The following is a 17,365-nucleotide window of genomic DNA, read 5'->3' on the forward strand; positions in this document are numbered from 1 at the left end:
GAGAGAGCTGATTGGTCGACACAAAGTAGACGAGAACAGGTGGACATTACAACCTAATGAGCATACGACAAACATGGAACACAGGAAAACATGGAACAAACTAAACACAACCCAAACCAAAACACAGACCATGACAGTACCCCCCCTCTAAAGGAACGGATCCCAGACGTTCCCCAAACAACAACCAAAAAGTCATCAACCCAGGGTGGGCGGAAGGGGGCCTGGAGGAGGGTACAGAGTCCACCCCTCAGGTCAGTCTGGTGGCCATCCAGGCCACCCGAGGTGAGGTGCTTGGCTGAGCGGTTCAGGAGGTCGTCCAGGACCCCAAGCACCAGGGTCTTTACAGGGCCATTCAGGCGGACGGCCACGGTGCCGAACCCAATGGTAATGCAGGGGCCAGGCAATAGGGTTGGGTGGCGGCCGCTGGACGAGCGCCGCCGGAGCGTGGTCAGGTGGCGGCCGCTGGACGAGCGCCGCCGGAGCGTGGTCGGGTGGCGGCCGCTGGACGAGCGCCGCCGGAGCGTGGTCGGGTGGCGGCCACTGGACAAGCGCCGCCGGAACGTGGTAGGGTGGCGGCCGCTGGACGAGCGCCGCCGGAGCAAGGACGGGTGGCGGCCGCTGGACGAGCGCCGCCGGAGCAAGGACGGGTGGCGGCCGCTGGACGAGTGCCGCCGAAGCAAGGACAGGTGGCGGCCGCTGGATGAGCGCCGCCGGAGCATGGTCGGATGCCGGCCGCTGGACGAGCGCCGCCGGAACATGGTCGGGTAGCGGCCGCTGGATGAGCGCCGCCGGAGCAAGGACGGGTGGCGGCCGCTAGACGAGCGCCGCCGGAGTAAGGACGGGTGGCGGCCGCTGGACGAGCGCCGCCGGAGCAAGGAAGGGTGGCGGCCGCTGGACGAGCGCCGCCGGAGTAGGGTCGGGTGGCGGCCGCTGGACGAGCGCCGCCAGAGCAAGGACGGGTGGCGGCCGCTGGACGAGCGCCGCCGGAGCAAGGACGGGTGGCGGCCGCTGGACGAGCGCCGCCGGAGCAGGGTCAGGTGGCGGCCGCTGGACGAGCGCCGCCGCAGCAAGGACGGGTGGCGGCCGCTGGACGAGCGCCGCCGGAGCAAGGACAGGTGGCGGCCGCTGGATGAGCGCCGCCGGAGCAAGGACGGGTGGCGGCCGCTGGACGAGCGCCGTTGGAGCAGGGTCAGGTGGCGGCCGCTGGACGAGCGCCGCCGGAGCAAGGACGGGTGGCGGCCGCTGGACGAGCGCCGCCGGAGCAAGGACGGGTGGCGGCCGCTGGACGAGCGCCGCCGGAGCAAGGACGGGTGGCGGCCGCTGGACGAGCGCCGCCGGAACATGGTCGGATGGCGGCCGCTGGACGAGCGCCGCCGGAGCAAGGACGGGTGGCGGCCGCTGGACGAGCGCCGCCGGAGCAAGGACGGGTGGCGGCCGCTGGACGAGCGCCGCCGGAGCAAGGATGGGTGGCAGGCCGCTGGACGAGCGGCGCCGGTGCGGGAGCCTGGCGCAGCTGCCGAGGAGCCGGAACGGGAGCCTGGCGCAGCTGCCGATTAGCCGGAACGGGAGCTGCAGTCGCTTCCTCAGCCTGCCGCCATTGAGGTGTGGGAGTAGAGGGTACGGGAGTGGAAGAGTGCACAAGGTCTCGGGAAGGTGAACTAGGAAAAATGGCTGGTACTGAACATGGCTTGGGGGCAGGTTTGACTAGACGTGACTTAATTGGAGCCGTGGAACAACGTGTGGGAACAGGTGAAAAATCAAGTGATTTGTGAACAGGGGGGAAAAAACGAGGGGGCAAAATTTGACCTTTACTTGGGCGCCTCCGTTGGCCACCACGCGGCGGTCCCGGGTAGATGGCCAAACGGGTGCCCAAGAAAGGGTCCGAGGGAAAGGATTTGGACTCACTGGGGTTGGAAACGTGGAAACGTGACAAAAACTGACGAGGACGGGATAAACTAGGGAAGGAACCAGAAAAATCTAAATCTGTGTCAGAGTCAGAATCCGACAGGAGGTTAACTAAATCAGGGCCATCTTCACAATCAGAAAAATCTGAATCTAAAGAAACATGTGGATGTACAATAGTAGGGCATGGTGAATAACTAGGACAAGTGGGGGGACCCGAGGAAAAGGACAGAAAAGACTGAATGATAGGGCTTACTGGAGGAGGGTAGGTATGGATGGCAGGCTGAGGACGGTGGGAGGCAGTTTGGTGGCGTCCAGGGTGACGCCATGTTCTTCCCGCTGGGTCCTGTTCTGGTCGGTTCATTCTGTCATGAACATGGTTAGGGCGACGGCGAGGAACGCAAGGCAAGAACATGGTGGACCCAATTGCAGGGAAGCAGGGAGGCAAGGCAGGAGTGCGGGAATCTCAAAATAATAATATTTAATCACAATGACAACGACAACTGGCAACTATGACATGGCAAAGACGTGACAACGACAACTGGCAACTATGACATGGCAAAGACCTGACAACGACAATGAACCGACAAGAACTTAACGAAACCAGGGAACTAAATACAAACAAATTGACGAGACAACGAGGAACACCTGGACAAGATACGAGTGGCTGGAGAGAGCTGATTGGTCGACACAAAGTAGACGAGAACAGGTGGACATTACAACCTAATGAGCATACGACAAACATGGAACACAGGAAAACATGGAACAAACTAAACACAACCCAAACCAAAACACAGACCATGACAATGTTCTACAATAGTGAATTGCGGTTTGAAATATGTCAGCTATGAGGGATTGTGAGGGGGATGTTATGTTAATAACTGACATTATACAATAGAGAACTCTCAATGCATTTAGAAAATAAATGGTGACAGATCAATAACTACTAGTTACAGCACTGACAGTTGATATTGATGACGGTTGTGATTCCATCCCAGAATAGATATGATGAATCATTGTGTAAAAGAGGAAGCGCTGCACGAAGGCCCTGCAGCGTGGAGCGTCGTAGTCATAGGCCCGGATTTACGTCAGATTCAGTGACAGAGGAAGTGTGGCTGGCCGTGAAATACAGACGCACAGAGGATGGAGGAGGAGAGAGATGGGAGGTTAGAGTCAGTCCGTCTTCTCCAGCCACCAAGGTTCTCATTACTCCTGAACACTCCCCAATGACTATTTAAAGAGAGCTAAAATAAAACACTCTGCCGTCTGCCATACCCACCACCCCCTTTCCCCATCCTCTCCCTCCACTCATGTGCTCTCTCACCCCCTTCTCTTTCACTTCTCCCTCCTCCAGATTGCTTTTGATTAAAGCTACAAAAGCTAAGGAGAAAACAGCTTTACACCAACGCCGCAGCTATATTTATCCTGCCAAACAGCCCAGCACCACCAGGGAAAGCGTGTGTTCAAAAATACACACACACCTACACACACACACACAAACACAAGCACACTGGCTCATGTGGGACATTATATCTTTGTTGAAAACATCCTCCATGGCGTTTTAGGCAGCCAGAGTGATGAATGTCTGTCAGATCGACATATTTTAAATGAACCCAGTGAACCCCTGTTCATCGCAGGGGAAACATTCCGGACCGTGCCGCAATAGGTGTAAATCTGCGATATAGAGATACAATATAAGATGTTTATTATATCGTTTAACAACCCCACAGACACACAGACACACAGACACACAGAGAGAGACTTTAAACATTTAAAACTATCAAACCCACATTTTAAACACATAATAAATGTATTTGAACTCGGGCTGTCAAATTTAATGCGTTAACGCATATAATCAATCACAAAATTTTTTCGCATTAATTGTATTAACGCAGATTAACCAGTTTATTTTGACCACACCTTTACCTTTAGTGCAGATGGACATCTGAAAGGCGGCACAGGTTGCTGTCAAGTCAGAGATCAGGTCAATGCTTACGCCAGTGCAAAGATGAGTGAGGAGACTCCGACTGGTGTACTCAGCGGCAAATTTCGCTTCAAACGTCACCCCGATGGGATTTTTGGAAAAACAAATGTAATTTGCATATAGTGCAGCGCAGAACTCTCTTTTCATTGACAAGCACAACAAGTTTAAAATATCATCTCAAAGCAAAATGTGGCATTATGTGTCTGATATTTAGCACTTGTGATTATTTGTGATTAATCAAAATTCAAAAATATGATTAATCTGATTGTAAAACAAACGATTGACAGCCCTAATTTGAAAACACAAAGTAGTGTGTGTTAGATATGTGCCCAAAGCTAAACAAACCGGGAGTGGCTTGATGTAAATTGTGGCTGAGAACAGCTCCAGCATGTGTGCTCATTGTGTTTATGTTTTACTGTCATGTTCTCTTCTGTTTCAAGCATCGCTATAAACGGCAGATTTATGCCATATAGCGAGGATTTCCTCAATTGACAAGTAGATATGTTCCTCAAAAAAATCTGCTAGGGAGTGGTGAAATGTAAGTGAAACACAATATAGCAAGGGAACCTGTCAGAAAGCTCAATAGGTTGAGGAAGAACAGTAATATAATTGTAACATAAATGTCTATCATTATACATTTCAGTTAGTTTAACTTTGCTAAGCATTCAGTTGTGTAAGGTTGCTAAGTTGAATTAATCAACTGATATTGCCTCTCGATTATACTTGACATCAACTGATTAAATGTGGTGGAGGAAATATTCGCTTCTTAAATATCCATCCATTTTCTGTACCGGTTCTCCTCACTAGGGTTGCGAGCTTGCTGGAGCCTATCCCAGCTGACTCTGGGCGAAAGGCGGGGTACACCCTAAACTGGTCGCCAGCCAATCGCAGGGCACATATAAACAAACAACCATTTGCGCACACATTCACGCCTACGGGCAATTTAGAGTCTTCAATTAACCTACCATGCATGTTTTTGGGATTTGGGAGGAAACTGGAGTAGCCGGAGCAAACCCACACAGGCACGGGGAGAACATGCAAATTCCACACAGGTGAGGCCGGATTTGAACCCGGGTCCTTAGTACTATGAGGCAGATGTGCTAACGAATCGTCTACCGTGCCGCCCCCCACCCCAAAAAAATAAATCAATAAAAAAATTATTTTAAAATTATATATATATATATATATATATATATATATATAAGAAATAAAATAAAATTGCAGCATTTAAGGTAAAAGGCCAACTACGATCGTGCAATGCGATTTAGAACCCTATGTGCGGAGGCATGAGCTGCAATGAGAATGACTTCATGATACTGTAATCCCTCATATTATATTATATTGATGGTGAGGCACAGGCGAGAAAGAACTGTATGAGCACACATACAGTATAGAAACAGATTTACAAAAACATTGGTGACATCGACTATATAAACATTTACACGTAGGCAACAATGTGCATATCACTTTTGTGAGCCATGCATGGACACACACACTCACACACACACACACACACACACACACACATCTACATGCACACAATGCAGCAACAACTGCAGCAGCAGCATGTCACATCACAGTAGTAAGAACCCCCTGAGATCGCTGTGAGTGAAGGAGAACTACAGAGTGACTAGCTTCTCCATAGAAGGAAACTAGGACACAAAACCCGTGTGTGTGTTTGTTTGGCATCCCGCAGCATCTGTGCCTGTGTGCATCCAGCTGTGTGTGTGCGTGTGTGTCTCTAAATATGTGTGGCGGTGGGTAAAGGAGGTCTGCGCCAACATACAGTATGTCCATCAACGCTCATGTGTACTGTATGAAGTGTGTAGTGCTTGTGGTGTCATGGTCTGTGTTTTCTTTCATGTGTTCCTGAGTCCCATGCTGTTCATGTCTTGTGTGCTCATTTGGTTATTGTGTCCACCAGTTTTCATCAACCTTGTGTCGACCAATCAGCTCCCTCCAGCCGCTCGTGTCTTGTCCAGGGGTTCCTCGTTGTCTCGTCAATCTCTTTGTATTTAGTTCCCTGGTTTCTGTCAGTTCATTGTCATTGTCTCTGTGTCACGTTATAGTCGCCAGTTGTCGCTCAGTTATTTCACCAGTCTTGTTTTCTTTCTTGTTTTGGGTTTACTCAAGTGTTTCTTTGTTACTTTGTGTTTAGATTTTGGACTTGTGAATTAGTATTTAGATTTTTCCATAATCCTTGTTTGGCTTTGATTCGGAATTAAATATCATTTTTGAGACTTCAGTCTGCCTCCCTGCTTCCCTCCACTTGAGTCCTCCACGTTTTGCCTTGCCTTCATAAAAAAAACCCTTTGTGACATGATGTACTTTCTGGAGAAAAAAAAATAATGCAATTTTTAGGTTCAATTTGAGCTTTAGATTTAAAAAGCAAGGACTTAGTATTTGCCACATCGTTGTAGTGTATGTGCACATGTATGAAATAAGATGTATCTAAAGCATGTAAAAAAAAAAAGTCTAAAGGGTAAACTAAATTAGATGCAAGAAACACATCATTGCAGAAGCAAATTGCCTGCACCGTTCCCTCCATTATCCATCCATTCATCTATTCAACCCATGCCATTTTCTTACATTCGAACCCAGAACGTCTTTACTGTGAGACAGGTTTGTTTTTCTCCAAAAACATGCATCTTATGTTTATTGTAGACTCTAAATTGCCCATAGGTGCAAATCTGGGTGTGAGCTGATGTTTTAAGTTAACTATGCCCTATGTTTGCCCGTTTTGCACCACACAAATATGATAGTCCTGTTTCATCACTGCAGAATAACATACGGAATTTTTTTTACAAAGTATGAACATTTGAATTTGCAAATTCCTACCACCTGAAGTCACAATCTGTCACCTATTCTATTGATCACCACAGTCATCAACAAAATCCAGTGTGCAGTCAAGCAGTCACACTGTAACAGTGGCAGGCCACATTAGACTTTTTACTAATGCCTCCAATCGAGCTAAAACACACCAAATGCTTGCCACCTATCAGGTGAGAAAAATTACACATTTGGACAAAAGAACGAAAGGAGGAGGAAGAGAAGGAGGTGGTGGAGGGGTTGGAACAGGAAGTAGTAGCAGCCAATGACATCTTGACATATGGCACCGACAACATGCGTCTGTGGGCGTCTATAAATCCTGAGCTAAGGATGAAAGACTGCCACAAAGGAGATTAGTGTCCACAGCATCTAATGAGGTACTACATCAGCACACCACAGCTCTCCCACAACACAATACACACCCACACGTACACAGTACAATTACAGTACACATGCACTTACACAAATGGCTAATACACAGTAACGTGCAAGTCAAACAAATCATTCCCACAATACTGTACATTGTATGTTACACAGATCTATGAAATACCATTGAATACTATTGAATGCATGATTAGTCAGCAACAGAAACTGATGACCACTAAAATCATATCACTACCTTTTATTTTCTCGTGATAATGAAGTAGGAAATCCTTTGAAAAATGATGGATCCTTACAGATTAGAGATGCATAATCCAGAAAGATGCTATCCAGTATTTTTTTTCTAATTGTCGGATGTGAACTCAATTCAACACCCTTCATAGTAGTTTGGTAAATAGTGAACAATTCATAAAAAAAAAGAGGCTTCAAGCTATGTAATACCACTCCTAGTTTAAGTTCACTGTTAAACTAAACATAAAGAGAATTATGCATTGTGTATTTAAAAAAACCCAAAAAACTGCCTAAAAAAAAGGCCAGCAAAACGCTATTGATATGCTAATGATAGGCATCAATAGAACCCTTTCAGCGATAGCTTTTTAAACACAAACAGTGGAGCAACACGTAGGCAGAGGCATCACACCATATACTGTATTATTCCATCCACAATGAATTCAATGACTGACACTATAGCATCTTACTGAGTCACTTACAGTAGATGTGAAACTATTCTTCTTTGTTCGTGTTGGACAAGGCAGGCACACCAGAAGGAGGAGCACAATTAATTGAATTGCAGCATTAAATCATGATGCATAACCTGTTGATTTCTTTACAATGTATTTATTTTCCTCATTAAAAAACACGAACACCAAATTATGTTTTTGGGGGGGGGCTAGAACGCATTCATGGAATTTCCACTATTTCGATGGGAAAAGATGATTAGAGATGTGATACACACTCTTTACACAACTATTCAATGTACTACAGCCCGACTGATTCATTGGCGGTTTAATCGAGCCAATTATCACCGATAAACTGACATCGATCAATATGTAACCGATGTATTAACATTTTTTGCAGAACGGAGATTCTGTCAGCATGCTCGTGTCTGTGCTGCATTGCAAGCTGCCCCTCCCCTTCACACACAGACACAAAGACCCAGCGAAGTGCAGCACATTCTTCCCAGAGAAAAAGCTAGAGAAACTGCAGATTTTTACTCCATGGTAAACTGTGACTTTTGTGCGCAATGACATAACATCGTTGTAGAAACACGCTGTTAGGGCACATCAGGAAGAGCATTCTATTTTTATTATTTTTTTGTTTGTTTGTTTAGTTTTAGAGAGCGTATTATAGCGTTTTAACTTTATGTAAATTGGATCTTTGTGAAATAAACAAAGATATACCCAACTGTTGATTCACATGATTTTAAAGTTGGTGTAAATTGTGTCTTTGTGAAATAAACCAAGATAAATGCAACTTAACTGTTGCAGGTACAAGGTACGAGTGACTTCTTGAGTTGCCTTTGGACATCAGCTTTATTTTTAAAGCCAGAAAATGTATGGTGTATACTGACTTACAACGTCTCTTCACTACACCATGTGGTTCAACTTAAGTTACGTTCAATGCAAATACAAAGAAAATGCATGAACGATGCCATCAATTACAGTTCAATAAATCAATATTAGACAATAGAAAAAGGAACGTAGTTTAAAAAAAAAAAAAAGAATAATTAAGGTATGTGGGCTCTCTGTGAACAAATACCATATTTTCACGACCATAAAGGGCACTTAAAAGTCTTAAATTTTCTCCAAAATGCACGGGGTGCCTTATAATGCGGCACGCCTTGTATGTGCACCGAGTTCCAAAATCTGTAAATGTTGTTGTGTGACTTTAATGAGCGCTCCGCTTGACTGACTGGGACCATTTCCTGCCGACACGCTGCTTATATAGAGGAAAGGCGGACGTGACTGAAGACAGCATGCGGACGTTAAAGGGGGAAGGGTGCGCGTGAAAGAGGACACTAAAGGCATGTCCCCAGTAGGTATATAGCGGCGGTATGTGCATCGGTTTGGCTTAGGACCCCCGAAAATGGCACCTACGAAAATACACGCTTACGAAGCACAGTTTAAACTGCAAACTATTAGTTACACGGAGGAACATGGGAATCGAGCAGCCGCAGCCGCGAGAGAATTCAAGATCAACGAATCCATAGTTCGCAAGTGGAGGAAGCAGGAAAACGAGCTTCGTCAAGTCAAGAAGACGAAGCTGAGTTTCCGCAGAAACAAGGGGAGGTGGCCCGAGTTGGAAGACCAACTCGAGCAATGGATTAATGAGCAAAGAACAGCCGGGAGAAGTGTCTCTACAGTCACCATTCGCCTGAGTGCAATAAGCTTGCCATCATTCCGGGCAGCTTGACGAAGGAACTCCAACCGCTGGACATCGGTGTAAACAGGGCTTTCAAAGTGAAGTTGTGAGTGGCGTGGGAGCCATGGATGATAGATGGCAAACAAAGCTTGACTAAGACTAGGAGGCAGCGCCGGGCGAGTTACCCCACAATTTGTGAATGGATTGTGGATGCTTGGGCTAACATGTCTGCTTGCACTGTTGTTCGAGCATTTGTAAAAGCCTGCATCATTTCTGAGGAGCCGCACGGCAACGAGACTGACTCGAACCTGGCGTGTTTGATTGAGAACTTGCCCAGCTGTTCATTTCGGATACAGAAGATGAGGACTTTGATGGATTTGTGAATGAGGATTGATAAAAAAATTATGTGAGTACTTTGTTAAATACTTCAATAAAGTACAACTGAACTCAGTTTTGCTCCCGCTGCCTTTTTAAAAACATTGTTTTCGCGTGCATGCATGCTACCGTATGTTTTAAGCCTGCGTATGTTTTACCATGCCTGCGCCCAATAATACAGTGCGCCTTATGTATGTGTTAAATACAGAAATAGACCCCGTAACTGAGACTGCGTCTTTTAGTACGGTGCGCCTTATGGTCGTGAAAATACGGTAGTAATACAATAACAACTAATTTTGATGAACAGTATGATTACAATCTTTCCTGAACAGTCATGTCTCTTAAATATCCCCCATGTCCACCATTAATATAAGACGACTATAGAGCGTCCCATTTCATGCTACCATGCCGAATTTACCGGGGCTCATAAATTTACGAGCTAATGTCTACATTAAAATAAATTTGAAAAACTTCCAACCGGTATGTACCGGTAGTTGTAATTTTACCAACGTAGTGCATGTTTCGAAAGCAGCTAAATTGTTACATAAAATCTAGTTTAGTACCTTGTATTAAGTCTAGTAACGTGATGTGTGTTTTGCTTATTCATAACTTAGTTTGTAGTCAACTTTTCTTTCAATTTTGAATGTTTGCCTAAGCATTTACTTTTGAGATGTTTGTAAATACCCAGTGGTTGCAGATGGAACTTTTCAATAGCTAGTAAATATGACTATTTGATATTGCTAAGATGCTCTTGTGAATTAGTCGTGTTCTGCTTCTTTGTCTGAAATCATATTTTGGGTATTATAAGAACTTATGTTCATTCACAGCGTTGTACAGTATCAATGTTCTTACTTCATATACTGGCTGACATATCGGTTATCGACCAATAAATCAGATGTCGGTCGATATATAGTTTATTGGCTTGTTTAAGGCCACAAAATCATTTTCAGCATCAGCCCCAAAAATCCCATCTCGGTTCTACTACATACAGTATTAGAAGGGATTGAAAGTATGTGGTTAAAGTAACACAATATTTTTCTCACATGTAGCGCATTTAGATATACACAGTTTGCTTCTATGCGTCAACCTTACGGAATCAAATATCCTCAGATCCAAACCAGGCCTCTTCTAAATTTTCATTAAAAAAATCTGATATGAATTGAAAATCTGCTAATACGATTGTAGTGGAAGGGAAATCGTTGGAATGACCCTGTGTGAGATTAAATGAGTCTGTCCAGGTCAAGTAAGTAAATTATAAGTAATTATTAATTTATATTAAAATATAATATTATAGTTAATAAATTTGTAAATGATGTACAGTATAATTGATTTGTTGTCGCTGCCTGATGCTGACATATGTAATTGTACATGGTATTTCAGATATGGTTCACGTGAAACGTATATGAAAAGAGACAAAGTAAAAAATTTATTGATATTGGCATTTAATCGCAATTTGGCAATGTAAAGCCAGCCAGAGTCCCTACGGTGGTAACAATTTTGTCTTTGAACTAACGTCTACAACAGTGTGACTTGCTGAATATACCGACTCATACTTGTTTAGGCTCCCTTATCCAAGGCCTTACACGCCCTACCTACAAACCCTAAAGGTCCAAGGTCAAAACTGGACTTGTAGACCCTGGGAGCATAATAGCGTCATAGGTTAATACTGTGCTAGGCATTTACTTTGCAAAACACATGCACACACACCCAAAAAAGTAGGTAAACAAGTACACATCATCAATAGATGAACAAAAGCGACAACAGGCTGCAATTACAAAGCATTTTACAATGTTTACAGTTTTTTTTCCATCGTATTGTGCATTGAATTCTATCCTTTTGCATTCATCTATGAGGCGCTTAACTACAATTTCATTTACTCTTATATTTAATACACCTATGTAAAAAAAAGCAAACCTGGCCATTTGCAATGAAAGGCCCTTAACCATCTTTATGCTATTGAGAAAATAGAATTTGTGTCAAATCATGTTCAACATGTTTATATATTTATTCTATGCTAACAGCCCAACATATACAACATAGGAAGCCTTTTGGAAATTCCACATAACACCTGGGAAATGGAATTTCCCTTGGGATGTCTGTAATTTTCCCCAGTATATATCTATTTGTACAACCCCAATTCCAATGAAGTTGGGATGTTGTGTTAAACTTATATAAAAACAGAATACAATTATTTGCAAATCATGTTCAACCTATATTTAATTGAATACACTACAAAATCAGGATATTTAAGGTTCAAACAGATAAACCTTTTTGTTTTTAGCAAATAATCATTAACTTAGTTCCAAAAAAGCTGGGACAGGTGGCAAAAAGACTGAGAAAGTTGAGGAATGCTCATCAAAAACCTGTTTGGAACATCCCAAAGGCTAATTGGGAACAGGTAGGTGCCATGATTGGGTATAAAAGGAGCTTCCCTGAATTGCTCAGTCATTCACATGCAAAGATGGGGCGAGGTTCACCTCTTTGTGAACAAGTGCGTGAGAAAATAGTCGAACAGTTTAAGGACAGTGATCCTCAACGTACAATTGCAAGGAATTTAGGGATTTCATCATCTACGGTCCATAATATTATCAAAAGGTTGAGAGAATATGGAGAAATCACTGAATGTAAGCAGCGAGGCCGAAAACCAACATTGAATGCCCGTGACCTTCGATTCCCTCAGGCGGCACTGCATCAAAAACCAACATCAATGTGTAAAGGATATCACCACATGGGCTCAGGAACAATTCAGAAAACAAATGTCAGTAAATACAGTTCGGTGCTACATCCGTAAGTGCAAACTTGAAACTCTACTATGCAAAGCAAAAGCCATTTATCAACAATACCCAGAAACGCCGCCGGCTTCTCTGGGCCTGAGCTCATCTAAGATGGACTGATGCAAAGTGGAAAAGTGTTCTGTGGTCCGACGAGTCCACATCTCAAATTGTTTTGGGAAATTGTGGTCGTCGTGTCATCCGGGCCAAAGAGGAAAAGAACCATCCGGACTTTTATGGACGCAAAGTTCAAAAGCCAGCATCTATGATGGTATGGGGCTGTGTTAGTGTCAATGTCTTGTGTAACTTACACATCTGTGAAGGCCCCATTAATGCTGAAAGGTTCATACAGGTTTTGGAGAAACATGCTGCAATCCAAGCAACGTCTTTTTCATGGACGCCTGTGCTTATTTCAGCAAGACAATGCCAAACCACATTCTGCATTCTGTTACAAAAGCGTGGCTTCGTTGTAAAAGAGTGCGGGTACTAGACTTGCCTGCCTGCAGTCCATACCTGTCTCCCATTGAAAATGTGTGGTGCATTATGAAGCATAAAATACAACAACGGAGACCCTGGACTGTTGAACAGCTGAAGCTGTACATCAAGCAAGAATGGGAAATAATTCCACCTACAAAGCTTCAACAATTAGTGTCCTCATTTTATTGAATGTTAAAAGAAAAGGTGATGTAACACAGTGGTAAACATGACCCTGTCCCAGCTTTTTTGGAACGTGTTGCAGCCATAAAATTCTAAGTTTATGATTATTTGCTAAAAACAATAACGTTTATCACACAAACAGGCCATACTGTATGTTTTCAATTGTATGTGTGTATTTCTGCTATCATATGGCAATGTACAGCAAGAAGCAGAAAAAAAAGATGCCCCCCTTAAGACCAGTCAATGAGAGATGCACATGGAGGCAGACGCAACTCGTAAGACTGGCAATCAATAGTAATCATGAGCTGCTGTGGCACTAACAGGAGATGGCACATCGCTCAGGCTTTTTCTACTGTTGTGCCGTGACACAAAGCAGCACATCATTTCTTGTAGAGTTGGATCAATAGATCAACATTTGCAACCCCTTTTATGGTATTACAACCTTAACAGCGCATTCCTGTCATCACAAGATTATTTTTTTTCTCCCCCAGTGGTTAGCCATCCAAAGTTTTCAGTGTGTGATAGTTTACCTGCATCGGGTTCAGAGGCTTTCAGTGAAACCAACAGATCAGCATTGTACCAGTAGGAGAGTGTGACACTTTGGCTCTGAGGTGTTCTGAGAAAATCTGTAACAGCTTGAGACAGTCTAGTCTTTGAGCTGACCAACACCACCCCAGGGCTGCAGTACACAATCATGACATGGACGTCATGGCAGCAGTTTACAGTACCGTACACTAAAGTAGAGCAATAGAACCAATGCATAAAGACACTCTGAGGATTAGATTATGAACACAAAACTAATTATGTTACTCTGGAACCTTTTAAATTAATGCAGTTTAGAAATGTTCAGTAATTCATGTTTCAATTGTGTTGTGAACAGAGACAATGTACTCCATCAAAAGCAGTTGCAATTCACTGCGAAGTACGGATTCAACACTTTATGTACAACCCCAATTCCAATGAAGTTGGGACGTTGTGTTAAACATAAATAAAAACAGAATACAATGATTTGCAAATCATGTTCAACCTATATTTAATTGAATAAACTACAAAGACAAGATATTTAATGTTCAAACTGAAAAAGCAAAAGCCATTTATCAACAACACCCAGAAACGCCGCCGGCTTCTCTGAAAAGTGTTCTGTGGTCCGATGAGTCCACATTTCAAATTGTTTTGGGAAATTTTGGACGTCGTGTCCTCCGGGCCAAAGAGGAAAAGAACCATCCGGACTGTTATGTACACAAAGTTCAAAAGCCAGCATCTGTGATGGTATGGGGCTGTGTTAGTGCTAATGGCATGGGTAACTTACACATCTGTGAAGGCACCATTAATGCTGAAAGGTATATACAGGCTTTGGAGAAACATATGCTGCCATCTAAGCAATGTCTTTTTCATGGACACCCGTGCTTATTTCAGCAAGACCATGCCAAACCACATTCTGCACGTGTTACAACAGCGTGGCTTCGTAGTAAAAGACTGCGGGTACGAGACTGGCCTGCCTGCAGTCCAGACCTTTCTCCCATTGAAAATGTGTGGCCCATTATGAAGCGTAAAATACGACAACGGAGACCATATTCAGTTTTTATTTATGTTTAAGACAACTTCCCAACTTCATTGGAATTGGGGTTGTACATTGTAATGTAAACTGTAGTTTCATTTGTGACTCAGTCCTTCTTTCATTGGATTTCAAATCTTTCGTTGAGCCAAAGTCTCCTCGACCCAGCAAAATGAACTTTCCAAAGAGAATGCTCAGTGAGTGCTCTTTGCTAATAACATCCCCATGTGTGTGCCTGCTTGTTGTCTCTGTCTGTTACTAATACTCCACACCCCAACCCCCCCCAAAAAATTAAGTCTTTATTCAATTTGTCATGGGCTACAGTACACACACACACACACCTCCTGATTACAATGTTAATGTTGTAGGCTGTTAGTGTATATCTCGAGGCCTGCACAGAACGCACAAGGGAACTGTATTTAAATGACAACCAAGCTTAGTTCTCAGCGTAGTCGGTTTTATTCATTAAGCATGAATGTTTTCTTAACTGTGGAAACACACAGACCCAATCTTATGCTGGACGGACGTCGACACAAACATCTTTCTGTGCATTTTGAACATTCGTCCACACGCAAATGGTGTTAAATTCCTTCCACTTCAGCATTTGCAAGTGAATGGGGAGCGACTCTTTTAATAGTCTGCAATGTTCAGACATCAATGTCCTATATCCGTTATCATCCCATAGATCTGCACGTACAGTACATCACACACTTCTTGTCAAAAAGCACAAACAGATGGGACTCAAACACCTGATACCAGTCACCTTGTATCCAATTTCCGTATTTTCACGATCATAAGACGCACTTAAAAGTCTTGCATTTTCTCCAAAACCTTATGTGTGCACCGAGTTCCAAAATCTGTAAATGTTGTTATGTGACTGGGAGCATTTCCTGCCGACACGCTGCTTATATAGAGGAAAGGCGGACGTGACTGTGGACAGTATGCGGACGTTAAAGGGGGAAGCGTGCGCGTGAAAGAGGACACTAAAAGCAAGCCCCCAGTAGGTATATAGTGCCGGTATGTGCACAACATCGGTTTGGCTAAGGACCCCCGAAAATGGCACCTACGAAGATACACGCTTACGAAGCACAGTTTAAACTGTAAGCTATCAGTTAAGCGGAGGAACATGGGAATCGAGCTGCCGCGAGAGAATTCAACAAAGATCAACGAATCCATGGTTCGCAAGTGGAGGAAGCAGGAAAATGCTGGCATCATTGCTGAACAGCCCCCTGGCAACGAGACTGACTCCGACAATGATGAGAGGGAACCCGACATGTTTGATGGAGAACTTGCCCAGCTGTTCATTTCGGATACAGAAGATGAGGAGTTTGATGGATTTGTGGATGAGGATTGATCAAAAAATAACGTGAGTACATTGTTAAATACTTCAATAAAGTACAACCGAACTCAGTTTTGCTCCCGCTGTTTTTTAATAACATTGTTTTAGCGTGCATGCATGCTACCCTATGTTTTAAGCTCGCGTATGTTTTACCATGCCTGCGCCAAATAATACGGTGCGCCTTATGTATGTGTTAAATATAGAAATAGACACCGTAACTGAGACTGCGCCTTTTAATACGGTGCACCTTATGGTCGTGAAAATACGGTAAAATAAAATTGGTCAAAAAAAGTTGGTCAACACCAATAGTCTTTTAGAGTCAACGAAAATGGGAACATCCATCCATTCATATCCATTTTCTCCAACACTTGTCCTCAATAGGGTTACAGGACCCTATCCCAGCTAACAGCAGGAGATGGGGGGAAAACCGTGGACTGTTCACCAGTCATTCAAAGTGGGAACAACTAGGCGCTAAACATTGCTGAACAAAGTTACAAAGTTAACCCATCTCACCTCTACGCTTCTGTTACGCATCCCCATGGTTACTGGTGATCATCTCAGACTGGTATGACACTGAACCGCTCACCAACGTTAAAGAAAGGTACATACTTGGACACCACTGGTGTCTTTCTGCTTTCTTTAACAGAAACCCAGTTCTTCATGATAGCTGGTGTGTATGAATTGTCTTCTCTACTCATGGCATTCTTCTTCTTTAACCATTATCGTTGATTCATAAAAAAGGTGTCTCAAAAACCCACAAACTGTCAGAGTAAATTTTTTTAATGCTGACTGAAGGTCTAGTCAGGGCCTCCTGACAGTTTTTCAAAAATTAGTACATATTTTTTGGTTGAACTCCAATGATGGTCAAACTCAAAATTTTACATGCCTTGAGGTTTTTGAGAGTTGAGGCTACAATGTATTTCCAGATAACTACTTAATTGTCCCATCCTCGATGCGCTTTTGCAAGCAAAGGATTTTCAACCACATCTTATTCATTTTAATATATTTTAAGTGTATCCATTCCACTATTTTTGCTCACCTAAAAATGTAGCATTCCGTTACCAATAATGTTATCTTCTTCTACGTTGTGTATCAGTTTCATCGTTACAGGAAAAATAAAACAATAGCAAAATGTGGAAAAACTGAAGCATTGTGAAGATGTTCTGGATGCACTACAGTACCACAGATGTCACTTATAATGACAAACACTG

The 17,365-nt window shown here is 43.6% G+C and overlaps 1 protein-coding gene across 17 annotated transcripts in view; it reads right to left on the minus strand.

Annotated features, from left to right (window-relative positions):
* The window catches only part of LOC133485634 (regulating synaptic membrane exocytosis protein 1-like), a 109,013-nt gene that overhangs the window by 64,657 nt on the left and 26,991 nt on the right, over positions 1-17,365 (minus strand). Inside the window, exon 1 of one of the 17 annotated variants that reach the window (XM_061789660.1) lies at positions 2,159-3,086. The exons of the other annotated variants lie outside the window; for them this stretch is intronic. Within the exon in view, the coding sequence (XP_061645644.1) occupies positions 2,159-2,317 (159 nt within the window). The 5' untranslated portion in view covers positions 2,318-3,086. Of the gene's footprint in view, positions 1-2,158; positions 3,087-17,365 lie in introns of those variants that run through there. 17 annotated transcript variants of the gene reach the window in all.

This window comes from Phyllopteryx taeniolatus, chromosome 11 (assembly GCF_024500385.1).
Source record: "Phyllopteryx taeniolatus isolate TA_2022b chromosome 11, UOR_Ptae_1.2, whole genome shotgun sequence".
Lineage (NCBI taxonomy): Eukaryota > Metazoa > Chordata > Actinopteri > Syngnathiformes > Syngnathidae > Phyllopteryx > Phyllopteryx taeniolatus.